This window comes from Tetrao urogallus (genome assembly GCF_951394365.1).
Source record: "Tetrao urogallus genome assembly, chromosome: 23".
NCBI classification, from domain to species: Eukaryota; Metazoa; Chordata; class Aves; order Galliformes; family Phasianidae; genus Tetrao; species Tetrao urogallus.
In genome coordinates this window covers 1983994-1997917 of record NC_136836.1, presented here as the reverse complement: position 1 = coordinate 1997917, position 13924 = coordinate 1983994, and the positions used below count along the sequence as shown (strand labels likewise).

The 13924-nt window shown below is 57.9% G+C and overlaps 1 protein-coding gene across 1 annotated transcript; it reads left to right on the top strand.

Annotated features, from left to right (window-relative positions):
• Window positions 1-571: 571 nt before the first annotated feature.
• TENT5B (terminal nucleotidyltransferase 5B) lies at window positions 572-4414 on the top strand (the record flags this gene model as incomplete). Its single annotated transcript, XM_079546072.1, has 2 exons — window positions 572-742; window positions 3305-4414. 2 exons carry the CDS (start codon window positions 572-574, stop codon window positions 4322-4324), a joined length of 1191 nt encoding a protein of 396 aa, XP_079402198.1. The 3' UTR covers window positions 4325-4414.
• Between the last annotated feature and the right edge of the window lie 9510 nt (window positions 4415-13924).

Here is a 13924-nt window from a genome sequence, read left to right as displayed (position 1 = left end):
CCACCAGCGGGACATCAGCGCGGTATCCCAGGTGTCACGGCTGGGTGTCCCCACAGCCGCCGCTCCCGGGCGCGGTCCCTTTAAGCCGCCGGGATCCCTCCACGCCGCAGGCCGTGCCAGAGGGCGGGGCAAGCCGCCGGAGCCCCGCCCCCTCCCTCTTTACCCCGCCTCTTTCCTTTTCCTCTTGTTCCGATTGGCGCTCCGGCTAGTCCCGACCTTCCCCCTTCACCAATCAGAGCGCAGGAGGGGCTGCGAGACCCGGCAGCGATTGGCGGCGGGGCCGGGCCAATGGGGGCGCGGCGGGGCTCCTATATAAAGCGGCGGCGGGGCGCGGGCGAGCGCAGTGCTGAGTGCAGCCGGCGGCGGGCGGGAGCGCAGCGGCGCGGAACGGTTCCCTGCAGCGCCCCCCGGGGTCCGCCTCCGCCCGCAGCTCCCCCCGCTCGGCACCGGCTTAGTTTTTTTTTGTTTTTTTTTTTGTTTTTTCTTCCCTTCTTTCCCCCCATCACCACCCCCAGCCCGGTATTTCCGGCTGTTTTCCGCATCGCTTCCGGGGGGAGCTGCCGGCGGGGCGATGCTGGCGGCGGAGGCTGCGGGCTGCTCGGAGCAGCGCACGGGGGAACGCTTCAGCGTGCTGACATGGGAGCAGGTGCAGCGGTTGGACCAGATCTTGGGCGAGACCGTCCCCATCCACGGCCGAGGCAACTTCCCGACGCTGTCCGTGAAGCCCCGAACCATCGTGCAGGTGAGAACCGGGCGGCGCCGGGGGGCTTTTGGGCTTCTGCCGCGGTCCCGGGGGGTGGGAGATGGGGACGGGGGGGAGGGGGGGAGTGGGAGGAGCCCCGCACTGCGCTCCCGGAGGTTCCCCCCCTCCCCCCCCTGTCTGTGTGCCCCGCACGTGGCGCTGCCCCCGGTCCGCACGGGGCTCTCGTTCCGATTCCAGAGTTCTGTTGGTTTAACCATAAAGTCATAACCGTGTTTAATATTAAACTGACAGCGTAGTTCAAATAAGCTGATGCATATTCATGTTTGGGAGGCAACTTCATTCTTCGGTAATGACTCATCAAATGTAAAATCGGGCATGTTGGCTTCTAATTACAAAGGAGATTCGCGAAGCCGAACCCCGGCTGGCTCTCCCAGCACAGCGGCTGCTGCTGCTGCGTTCGGAGCTCGATGGATGGATGCCGCCCCCCGGCTGCCCCGCTGTGGTTCTGTGCTGGTTTCCTTCTTTTCCCGATGTCTTTGGGTTTTTGAGCTGCTGCGTGCGGCCCAAGGAGCTGCTATGGGGTCGGGGCAGTGCTGGAGCACCCCTAATATAGCTGTGTCCCAAAGGGATGCTGCTCGAGCTCCTTCCCGCAGTGTTTGGGGCTGAGTAATTCCGAGGAGTAACCAGAAAGGCACTCGTTGACAGTGGGGAGCAGCAGGTAGGGTTGGGGTAGGGCTGCCTGCCTGTCAGAACCAATTAACTCAACCGCAGTGGAGGTGAGGTGCGGGTTTGGGAAGCAGGTCAGCAGCCGTGTAACCCTCCAAATATCTGCCCCTATGGGGAAAAGCACATTCCTGCCCCTACTGGAGCCTCCTGTCCTTGGGGGGGGGTCTGCTCAGCGCTGAGGCTTTGGGGTCAGGGTGGGGTTGTTCCCCCCTCAGTGCTTAGCAGAGCTGTCAGCCCCCAGTCTGGGGCCTCGGTTATGGGGCTGGAGCTCTGTAGCCCACAGATTCAGTGTAGGATTGAGCAGCCATCCTTGGCTTGTGTCTGGGAAGTTAAAACAGGAACGAGACCTTCCCCCAGCTCTGCTTTGGTCTCTCTGTGATCTGTTTCTCACCTCGCACTGAGCCCCACAGAGCAGCAGTGCTGGCAGCGCGCGTGGCTCAGCCACCATCACCTGCAGCAATAGGGAGCTCATGGTGGGTTCAGCTCCCTGACAGCTGCTCTGTAGATAAACCACTCCTGCATTTTAGGAGTAAATTCCTCTTTTAGAGGACAAATGTGTTCATATGCTGGTGGGGACTTGGGACTTCCGACGGCAAGTAGCTCCCTGGTTAACTGTTGCCCAGCATGTGACCGTTGCCGTGGGGCTGGCATTGAGCCCGGGCACATCTCCAGCCTGAGCAGCAGTTCCTAATGTCAGAGAGCAATGGGGAAATGCCAGCATTGTAGCTGCATCAGGGCACCGAGCGGCCTCCCGGGCTGGGGATTTAACAAGTTTTAGGACGGTTGTAGGAGCATTTTTTCCAAGCCTATCTCCCTGCAAGGGCAGCTCAGGGTCAGCGCAGCTCGCTATCTCGCTGTGGTCCTTCACCCCGGTGCTGCTTCTAAACCAAAGGACAGAGCTGCAACACGTGGGTGTCCCTGGGAGAATGGGGTGCCCTGCTGGGGTAACGGCTTGTCTGTACCCCAACGTTGGGCTCTTCCAAGCTGGCTCCTCACGTCCAGCACCAGGTGAGCAGGCGGAGGTTTGCAGGGCTCTGTAATTGCAGGAAGGAGAAATGAAAGGGATGGAGGGGAGTGAGGTTTGCATCTTCCTGCAGCAGCTCATCCTGCCTTCCCGAGATCTGTGAGCTCTGTTAAATGACAGGCCGTGTCCGTGGCAGTTTATTGTATGGTCTTAAGGTGATTCCAGCCTGCTGCCTGTTAAGTAATCAGGCAAATGATTCAGCCTCGTACTCAATGAACAAAGCTCTGCAGGTACGGGTGGGTGTGCCAGGGCTGAGCATTGACATTGCTGGAGTAACACCCGTCAGATGAAAGCTGCCTCCTGTGCTTGATAGCACGCCAAGTTCGGCACGAAGCTCTGACACACTGGAAATTGTTAGGATACACTTACTAGTTAGGACACGAACTTGCATACACCTGGCCAGGGCTTTTGAGTGCTTCTGGCATCTTGATTTGCCTCTAATTAATCTTGACAGTTAAAAGGGGATGGCCGAAATGAGTGAGCAGCTCTGATGAGATCAGCAGGGACGGCAGCCGCTCCTCCCCAGAGCCCTTGGGGGGAATGTGGGGATGGCTGGGGCTGCAGCCCCAAGGAGCAGAGCCTGCTGCCCAGGAGCGGCTGGGGTGGCAGGGAGGGGAGGGAAGGGCACACGGATGTGCTGGGAGACCCTCTGACGTGAGGAAGAGTGGGGGAGGCGTCCAGAGCTGTGCCAGCAGCTGGGGTGGGTCTCCCAGAGCGACCTATTTCTGCTGGGTTAGCTCTTTATTTTGCTTCCTTGCACTGGAGCGGCCCATATAGGCGTGGGGAGCGGATCTCGGCGCTGTCCTGGGAACGGGCGCTCGCTTCTCACCTCCGCTCTCTTTATCCCTCAGGTTGTCCGCAGTCGCCTGGAGAAGAAGGGGATCGTGGTGCACAACGTGAGGCTGAACGGCTCGGCAGCCAGCCACGTGCTGCACCAGGACAGCGGGCTGGGCTACAAAGACCTCGACCTCATCTTCGGGGTGGATCTGAAGACGGAAGACGTCTTCCAGCAGGTGAAGGATGTGGTGATGGATTGCCTCCTCGACTTCCTCCCCGAAGGGGTCAACAAAGACAAGATCACCCCCATGACCCTGAAGGAAGCCTACGTGCAGAAGCTGGTGAAGGTGTGCAACGAAACCGACCGCTGGAGCCTCATCTCCCTGTCCAACAACAGCGGGAAGAACGTGGAGCTCAAATTCGTGGACTCTCTCAGGAGGCAGTTTGAGTTCAGCGTGGATTCCTTTCAGATCATCCTGGATTCCCTTCTGCTCTTCGGGGAGTGCTCGGAGAACCCCATGGCTGAGAACTTCCACCCCACGGTCACCGGGGAGAGCATGTATGGGGACTTTGAGGAGGCCATGGAGCACCTGAGGAGCAGAGTCATCGCCACCCGGAACCCGGAGGAGATCAGAGGCGGGGGGCTCCTGAAGTACTGCAACCTCCTGGTGAGGGGCTTCAAGCCCAAATCCGAGGTGGATATGAAGGCTCTGCAGCGTTACATGTGCTCCAGGTTTTTCATAGACTTTTCTGACATCGGCGAGCAGCAGAGGAAGCTGGAGTGCTACCTGCAGAGCCACTTCGTGGGCATGGAGGACAAACGTTATGACTATCTGATGACCCTCCACCGGGTGGTCAATGAGAGCACGGTCTGCCTCATGGGACACGAGCGGAGGCAGACCCTGAACCTCATTGCCACGCTGGCCGTGAGGGTCCTGGCCGAGCAGAACATCCTCCCCACGGTCACAAATGTCACCTGCTATTACCAGCCGGCCCCTTACATCAGTGAGATCAACGTCAACTACTACGTGACCCACGTGCAGCCCTTCCTGCCCTGCAACCAATCCTACCCGACGTGGCTGCCCTGTAACTGAGCTGGGATGAACTTCGGGGGCCGCCCTCGAGGTCTTCCCTCGTTTTGGGGAGCCAGGAGCGGGGGCGACCTTCCTAGGACTGCGACAAAAGCAAACTTCACTCTCTCCCCCCAGCGTGTGTTGCTGCTGGGGTGGTCAGAGCCAGGCCTGCAGGCTGTGATGGGCCGCGCAGCGCTGCAGGAGCTCAGATGGGAAGATTTATTGTAGGCAACGGGGGGTGGGGGGGTGTGAGGGGAGATTGTAGAGTTCCGGTGAGGTAGATCTGCACTGCCCTGACATGGATCTGAATCTTTTTTCCCTTTTTTTTTTTTTTTTTTTAGTGCAGGGGGTGTTATGGGGTGTGTGCAGACTTGTGGTTTCTGATGAGAGAAGCCAGAGTGGCTAATTCCTGTGAACGGACCAAAGAATCCTGTTTAAGTGCCTGTAACAATATAAACACAACTGTACTGTAAACCTGATACATAGATATATATTTTTTGCAGGGGTTGACATCCCGAGAGCTCGAAGAGGGGATGTCCTGCGTGGAAAATGTTTCTGTTGTATGGGGGGTGGGGGGGTCGTGAGATCATTTCTAGTAGCCTTGCTGGAGGGAGAGTGGGATTGCAGCGACGTGTCGCCGGGGTTCTGGCTTGGATTGACTGCGTGTAAATGCCTGAAATGGGGGGATGCTGCTGGGGGGGTGTGTGGGTTGACTGAAGTTCCCCATCCTGTAGTGCCTAAAGGTGAATTTGTCCATGGAGGATGATGCAGATCGGTGTGGGAGCCCCAGGCTGTGCGAGGTGCTGTGTTTTCTAGGGGAATTGGCAATGCTGCTTTTCTTGGCATCACGTTTGGGGCTCTGTGGGAAGAGCAGGCTTGTCCTTGAAGCACAACACGTTCAGGAGGCTGTTATCTCACGGTGGGGGCTGTGTCCTTGGGGTGGGGGGGATGCACAGCCCTCTCCCAGCACCCTGATCCTCCTCCACTTTGGGGCAGGTCCTGTTCACATGCAGCTGCTGTGATCCCAGCTGTGTGAAGCATTGGAACTCATCCTCTAGCTTAGAAGCTGAGCTCCTGGGGTCCCACGTGAGGGGTGGTTGGTGTTAGGAGAAATTCTGTCTTCCAAACAAACCCTATTGTGTCTTGAGGGCCCCGGGGTGCATCTGTAGGGTGTGCAGAGCCTTTCCCTCAGCTGCCCCTTCTCACCGAGCATCATCTCAGGCCATCTGTGCATGGATGGGGGCAGTGGGAAGGCAGCTGGGTGCTCCCTCTGAGGCTCAGTATCTCTACTAACTCATTTGTGTTCCTGTGACGACTGTACCAGGCGGGCAGACGTGCTAAATAAAGTCTAGATACTTGGACTGTGTCTAGCCAGATGGCTGCCTTCTTTGGGGGCAGGGGTGATGCAGGGTGGGGATGCCACCGGGGGCTCCTTGTGCTTCATACCAACTAACCAAGCTTCCCATCGGTGCAGCTTTGCTTCCTGCCCAGCAAATCCCCTGGAGGAGCACTGGTGTCACTGTGGCTTTCCCACGGGGCAGTTTTGCTTTCGTAGGCACAGCTCACCAGCAGCCTGCAAACTGCTTGGTGCTCTGCTCTGTGCAAAGCTGTTCCAAGGCTGGCTTCGAGATCCTGACCACCATCTCCCATTTCAAGCTCCACGACATGTAGCATGCTTCTCTTCATTCTTACAGGCTCCTTACTCCCCATCCACAGAAACAGAGATGCACTAAACTGAGATGTTTTTCTCTCCTCTCCCTATTGCAGATGTGTTTCCCTACAGCTGACAGCTCGACTGACGTTGAGATTGCACTTTTGGTTTGCGGAGTGCGTGTGGTGGGACTCTTATGAATGGGTTGAATCTGAATTTTCTAGACCTTGCAGTGATACTGTGCTGCCTCCTGTGAGGGGGCATTGGGAAGATTCCAGTAGCTTGAATGGCACTTGATTTTGTTTTAAGTGTTTTTTTTTCCTACACCTGTATCACTTGTCATGCGATGGGCTTGACATAGATTCACTAGATTCTTTAGAATCTGTTTAAAAATAAATACAGTGTATTCAAATCTGTTGGGTTTTTTTATTTGCTTATCTATCAGGGCAGGGTGGTGGTACTGCTGCTGTCCTTACTGGAAAGAACCAGAACAGATCGATGGGCTGGAGCAGCTGTGGGCTCCTGATTCTCCCTCTGTCCCCCCTCTGCTCTGGGCTCTCTGTCCCGAAGCCTGGTGGCACTCAGCTGGGAGCTTTGTGTTTGTAATGACGTCTCATGGGGGTCCTGCTCATTGCTGCTCCCTGTTCCTGGTGGTCCCATGGGTGTTCTGCTCTTTGGTCACCATCTGGGCTCCCATGGGATGATGCTGGGTGACCCTCCCTGCTGCTCCTGCCTTTTCATGAGTAGCATCCCCTGCCCGTGGTCACCAGCACCACGTTGCTCCTCTGCTGTAACGCTGTGTTTGGGGCAGCACCCTGCAGCAAGGTGTTTCCCCTTGGGATGGCAGGGCTGGGAAGCCAGAGGGGCTCGTTCTCTAGCGAAGCCCTGTGCCCAGCCAGGTTCCTGGTGGTGGCTGGGAGCTGGGTGTGAGCTCCTCGTTGCCTGGCTGCCCTCCAGCCGGAGCTGCAGTTTCATTTCCCCTTGCAGAGCTACAGGCAGTTCTGGTTCCACCGCAACAATCGTGCTGACAACATGCCAGTCCTTGTTTGGGACAGACTTGCTGGCTCTGCTTCTCCAAACCCTGGCAGTTGTGGGGCTGTGAGCTCCTCTCTGACATCAGCCCTGGGCTGAAGCAGGGATTGCACCCAGCAGCCGCTCAGGTGGGAGCAGAGCTGCTCTGTGTGGGCTGATTTCTCCTTGTTGGCACCGAGCTGCCTTCCCTGAGCATCTGCTGGGTCTGAAAATATCTGCCAGGTCTGTCGGCTGCTGCTGTGACCCTGAGCGTGGCAGCAAAAGCCCTGACAGCACCGGCTGTCATTGTTGGGGCGGATCAGGAGGCACAAAGGGACGCGAGTGGAAAGTACTAGCTGTGAGCAGAAAGGAAATGTTTACCAACCCGCATTCGGAGCTCTCTTTTGTTAATTGTCCAATAAAACCACATCTATCTTTATTTATTTTTTTGCCCCTTGCAGCCTGTATCTGTCTTTTTTTTTTTTTTTTGCTTTGGGCAGGGGGTGATGGAACCAGGGGGGTTGGGCTGATGTGTGCTGGGTGCCCCCCCCTCCCAGAGCCAGGGTTGGCTGAGTGCTGCTTCACTTCCCTGCTCACAAATGGGAGCACAGAGCAGTTTGGCTGCTGGGGTTTCCCTGCTTTGCACAGCTCGTGGTTCTCCTCCTGGTTTTGCACCCTTGCTCTGATGCTCTGAGTGACTGACAAGGCAGAGCTTGCTGAGATCTGCACACAGAGCATTGCACGGTGGTGCCTCTGCGTGCCCAAAGTGCCCAAAGCTGCACTCATCCCGCAGCTTCGTGGCCCCACTACCACAGAATTGCATGGGTTGAAAGGGACCTTGAGGGTCATCAGGTCCCGACCCCTGTGCTGCAGGCAGGGCTGCCAACCCAGGCCTGCAACTGGTGCTGCTCCCAGGCAGCTCAGGCCCCCCGGGCACAGCGCAGTGCTCACAGCCTCAGCCCTTTTCCTGGAAGCAGGTCTGGCCAAGCCCAGGGCTTGGAGGAACGGGAGGAATTTGTCTCAGGTTTCCAGAGTGCAAGAAGCATTTTGCTCCCACCTTTCAGCTGTCCTTAATCTGCTCTGCTCTGAGCACCATCCCTGTGCCTGCTGGCGCCTGGGTTCGGGTTGGGGCTGGGTTTGGGTTGGGTTCGGGATGGGTTGGGGATGGATTTGGGCTGAGTTTGGGTTGGGTTGGGGATGAGTTTGGGTTGAATTTGGGCTGGGCTGGGGCTGGGTGTGGGTTGGGTTGGGGATGGGCTGGGGATGGATTGGATTCAGGCTGAGTTTGGGCTGGGTTGAGTTTGGGCTGGGTTCAGGCTGGCTTAGGGCCAGGCTCAGGCTGGGTTTGGGCTGGGTTTGAGCTGGGTTTAGGCAGCAGTTCGGCCATCTCCGGGATTTTGGAGCTCCTGCATGCCCTCGGGCAGCGCGGGTGTTAACTGTGCTATTTGAGCTCATGCCGGCTGAGAGAACAGCCTGTCTGTGCGGCTCCTCTTTCCATTTATAGCTGTGTTTAGGCGATCCAGTGCACGGACCCTCGCGCTCTGACGCCTGGTGCCAAGCACGAGACAAATGCTTCATTGATACGTGCATACCGGGAGGGCAGCGGGGCCGGGACGGCGCTGAGCTGGGTGGCACGGGCTGGGGCCGGGCAGGCTGAGCCCAGGGGAGCGCTCACAAGTGGGGAGGAAGGCGCAGCGCACAGCTCGTGCTGCTCTGCTGTCTCACCTGCCGGCCCTGGAGCTGAAGGATCACAGATGGGGTTTCTGAGCGCCTCAGCTCACGGCAAACTGCTCAGAGTTGGGAATGGAGGTTGTCCCCTTCTCTCCTGAGCACATCAAGGTGAGATCAGTGGTGTGGAGCTGCTTGCAAACACCAGCCCAGCTCCCCATGTGCACTCACAAACCCACCGTCCCCAGTAGAACCATAGAATATCCCAACTTAGAAAGGACCCATATGGATCCCTGAGTCCAACTCTGGCAGTAACAGGGGTTTCGTGCTTGGAAAACCTGGTGCATCCTCCGGAGGTGCTGAAGGTTTGCTGGGTGGTGCCCAGCAGAGCAGAGGGCCTTTAGGTGGGAGCGTGGTTCAGGAGTTGTGCCTGGTGATGTACGTGGAGGCAGATAACAGCCCACACAAAGCACAGCATGCCCTCTCACCTGTAGGGCTCACATCCCCTTCCCAGCATCTCAGAGCCGAAGGGCCGTCCCCACCTCCCCTTCCTGCCCAGGGAGTGACATTTCCCTTCGCTTTGTGGATGGGGCATCTCTCTGATGAGGACATCTTTGCCCACCCATCCAGGCTGGCTGATCCCTGCCCCCGTGCTGCCACCACAGCAATGTTTACTCTGCTTATCTCACTGCTCCCAAACCCCTATTCCGACAGGAGCGGTGTCACCCTGCCTTCCCAGCGCCATCAGCACGCAGCTCTCCCCACGGCATCGCTGTGCCCTACATTTCAGCCTGCTGTTTTAATGAAGGGTGGCTGCATCACACCCCGACGGCCCTCCTGCCTCTCCCTGCAGCACCCAGAACGATTACACCAAGCATCCCTTCCCCTCCTGCACAATTACAGCGCCATCCTGCCTAAATCCGCATGGCCGCGGCGTGACTCACCTAACGACAGCTCCCCTAATGAATCCTGGGTGCATTCCTTCCAGGCTGGACGTGATGTTAACGTGCCACTTAGTAACCAGCCACCCTTTTTCATCGTCAGCACAGCGAGTCGAGCCAGTTTCTTCCCCTGCCCCTCCTCTGCCACAGCGGGACGGGCGGCTGCAACCTGTCCATGTCAGCATCCAGGGCGTCATTCCCTTTTGTGGAGGGGTTTCTCACTGCTGCACTGAGGCCCAGCGATCTGCATCTGCGCTGGGAAAGGAGAATTGCCCACATGTGTGTATCAGATAAGCTGAAATAAAGCCCTGATTGAGGCAGAAGGGATGCTTGGGGCTGGGGGATACAGGGCCTAGAGTTGCACAATGCTGCAGCACGGGGCTGCAGGGTTTTCTTTCTGTTTGATTGCTGCTCAAGGGTTTCTTCTTCACAGAGCCATCAGCAGGAGCTTCCAGATACTGAAAGCAGCAGCAGAGGAGATGGTGACGGAGACAATGCAGCCTCTGCCCCTCACAGCCTGGGGCTGTGCTCCAGCCTCACACAGCCCAGCACTGAGTGCACCTGGAGCAGGACTGGGATCCCAGTGCACATCCCCAGTGGTTCCCAGCTGTGTGGCACATCTGCCTGCACATGGCACTGTGTTGGGCTCCCACAGCGTGCCCAGCCGCTGCAAATCCCCAACACCTCCTGTCCCCAGCCCCAAACAGCCCTGAGCTTCAGCAGACCACAGGTTGAAGAAGTCCATTGCTCTGTGCCTGCCCCACTTGGGGGTCAGCAAGGCCCCGTGGGCAGCTGCCTGGTGGGGGGGAAGCTGGAGCTGTGCTGGGGATGTGGTGTGGGTGTGCTGGTGTGTGTGCAGAGGATGGGGCACAGGGATGGAGCAGTGCCTGAGCAGGATGCTCTCAGGGGGATGCGTGGGGGCTGCAGCGTGGGGAAGTGGTGAGGTGGGATGGGGCGACAAGAAGACAAATGTGTTGTGTCTCTCCCACGTGGAGCAGAGCCCGGATTCAGCCTGGAGCCACTCCAGCTCGATGAGCAGCGTGTCCTGCAGCGTTGTCCAGGGCTGTTTCCAGGGAGCACTTGGCTATGGGACAGGACAGCACTGAGACCATTGCTGTGGGTTTCCCCTTGCTGCAGGACACGCACTGGGGTCTCTCCCCATGTTCTCCCCTTGGTTTCTGCCCAGGTGTGCAGGTCCACCTCACAGAGCCTTCGGGAAGGATTAAGGAGTCTGTTCTGCTGTGTGATTTCTGGATGACAACTTCCAGCTGCTCTCTTATTGATTGGGAGGGTATTTAGCAGCCTGGAGCATTAAAGGATGCCCTGAACCGTGGCTGTCACCTCTGGGGCGTCTGAGACATCAGCCTAGATGGCTGTAATTCAAGGCAAAACGGGGAGCCCAGGGTGCTGCCAGGCACAGCCCAAGTGGCAGCATGAAATCTGGGTGTTGGGAAGGGTGCAGAACTCATGGCCCTTTTCCCTCCTGCCTCATCCTGCCAGCCCCAGCAGCTCTGTCAGCACAGATGTGCCACGATGCCTCATCCCCTGAGCCCAGGGCTGATCCATCATCCGTCAGGCTGCCAGGCCAGGGGATGCCCCCAGCCCACCACGGTCCAGAGAGCCAGCATGGGGACGGCAGGGACACAACTCCCTCCCAAACCGGCCTGGGCAGCTCTGGGAGTCCCCACGCCGTGTGTCAAGCCTCGGGAAGACACTAATTGTCCCATCACAGGAGACGGGCTGGAAAAAGGAAGTAACGAGGAGCTCTTTGTGACACCCATCTGCTCCTCTCCAGCAGACATGGCTCCAGGAGGCTGCTGTGGCAGTGCCATGTGCTGGTGCCATGTGCTGGTGCCACGTGCCAGCCAGCGTGCGCAGCGCTGCAGAATGGACAGGTGAGATAAGGAGCTGTGTGTATGCACCCTGTGCTCCAGCACATCCCTCTGCACCCAAGCTGAGGGTGATCTGCCTCTCCTGCATCCAGGGCTTGGGACACACCAGCACATGGACCGTGGAGTGCGGATGCAGGTTCTGCTCCATGTCCTGAAAGCTTAGAGCTTTGCAAATCCCAAAACGCTGCTCGCAAAAGGCGCCAGGAAAACCCCAAACCTGGAAAGCAGCAGCGATAAGGGGCTGACGGGGCAGGGAAGGAGTGGCCATGGCAGTGCAGTGTTTGCTCTGGGCTCACCGGCCTCAGCTGGAGCAGAATCTGATGGCAGGTAATAAATCCAGCTGGCCATGCCCTGTTCTTCGAGTATTTCAAGATTACTGCAACCTTTGTGTCCCGGCTGCTTTCTCCCAGCACGGGCTGTGGGTGCAGTGCAGGAGATTGCAGCCTTTCAGCGTTATTTATGTGCGTAACTCCGGGGTTATCAGGAGAGCCTAGGAGAGGGAGATAGCACGTTAAAACAGCTCTGCTTTATACTGCAATTATAAGGCTCAGCAGATGATTTCTAGAATGCACAAGCCACCCTGCATGCATGAATGCAACCTGCCACCCTGAATGCAACGCTGCGCTCATTGCACTGGGCCAAGGGACCCCGTGATGTTAATTGGAGGAGGGGGGGTTGTGCACCGAGCCCCATTTCAGCCCCCAACAACAGACACAGCATCTGGGGGCTCGTGGTGCCCAACAGATGGAGGGAGCAGAACTGCCCCAAAGCTCAGCAGGGATCGTTCCATCCGCCGCCCCGCGCTGCAGATCAAACCCCCGCTGACCTGCAGGGCTGACAAAGGGACAATGGTCTCTGGGCTTTGTTTAATGTCCCTGGGACTGGCAAAGGACGTTCCCAGCTGCTCACCTCCCTTTGTTCCCGTGTTGACCATGGCTGCATGGAGCTGTGGTGCCCCGGGGTTTGTGCCCACGGCTCCATATCCACACAGCCGGGCCCTGTTGGTTGGATAAAAGCTGTTGATGTGGGCTGCTTTGGAAGGTTTTTGGTGCTTTTTAGGGTGGTGTCTGTGGAAGGGGATCTGTTCTTCTGGTTATCACCCCCCACCCGATGCAGAGGGTGCAATGGTGGGAGCAGAGGGGCTGCCCTGAATGGATTCAGCAGGGTCCAGCTGGATGTCTAAGCACTGGGAGACCTCCAGGATGGGACAGAGGAATCACCGCATCCCCAAAAAGCTCCCCCCCCTTTCCCATATAGGATTTTGCAGCACCTCCCCCAGAGCATTGCACCCAGCCGGTCCCAGGGTGGGTTTATCAGCATCGCTGCCTTTTGGTCATGGGGGTAAAAGCAGGGGAGCAGCACGCCGGGTGCCAGGGCAGGCAGTTTGCTTTGCCTATCAGGAGGGAGAGGAGAAAGATAAATGCATGCCAGGTGGCTCTGGTAGTGCTGGCATCAGGAAAAGTTTCCATAGGGGTTGGTGGCACTGGGTTATACAGCTTCACCCCATCCACACGTCCTCTGGCTCTCCTTACCCACATCCCATGGACGTGGGGAAACCCCACCAGCCTGGCCTGTGAAACCCATCCCAGGGGGCTGCCCATCCATCTGCTAACACTGGGCACAGCCCGACCTGGGAAGGTGATGCTGCAGTGGTGGCCACAGCTCTGCCCCCCCCAAACCCCACCCCATATGGGGCTGCTCCTGCAGGGATGTGGGTCCATGACTCCGTGTGCTTAAAGCCGTGGCCAACCGTCCCTGCAGTGTCCTGGTCCCTGTCCCACAGCACTGACAGCAGTTCCCATTGCACGTCTCATACACAGGCACAGGAGATGTGGGTTAGAATCCCAGTTCTGTGCTAGGGGAACATCACCACCCCACATGACAGCTTCACCCAGCCAAAACCAAGAGGCAAATCAGTGTTATGACATTTATTTCATGAGGACTCACTAAAACAACCCAGAATGACAAAACAAACCCCAAACTGCAACCTATAACCATTCCCATGGGGTCGCATCCCCAGATAACCCATCCATCCCTCCCTCCTCCATCCCCCCATTCATCCCTCCCTCCCTCCCTCCCTCCCTCCCTCCCTCCCTCCCTCCTTCCCTCCCTCCCTGCCTCCCTCCCTCCCTCCCTTCCTCCCTCCATCCCTCCATCCCTCCATCCCTCCCTCCCTCCCTCCCTCCCTCCCTCCATCCCTCCATCCCTCCCTCCCTCCCTCCCTCCCTCCATCCATCCATCCATCCATCCATCCCTCCCTCCATCCCTCCCTCCCTCCCTCCCTCCCTCCATCCATCCATCCATCCATCCATCCCTCCCTCCATCCCTCCCTCCCTCCCTCCCTCCCTCCCTCCATCCCTCCATCCCTCCCTCCTTCCCTCCCTCCCTCCATCCATCCATCCATCCATCCATCCATCCATCCATCCATCCATCCATCCATCCATCCATCCATCCATCC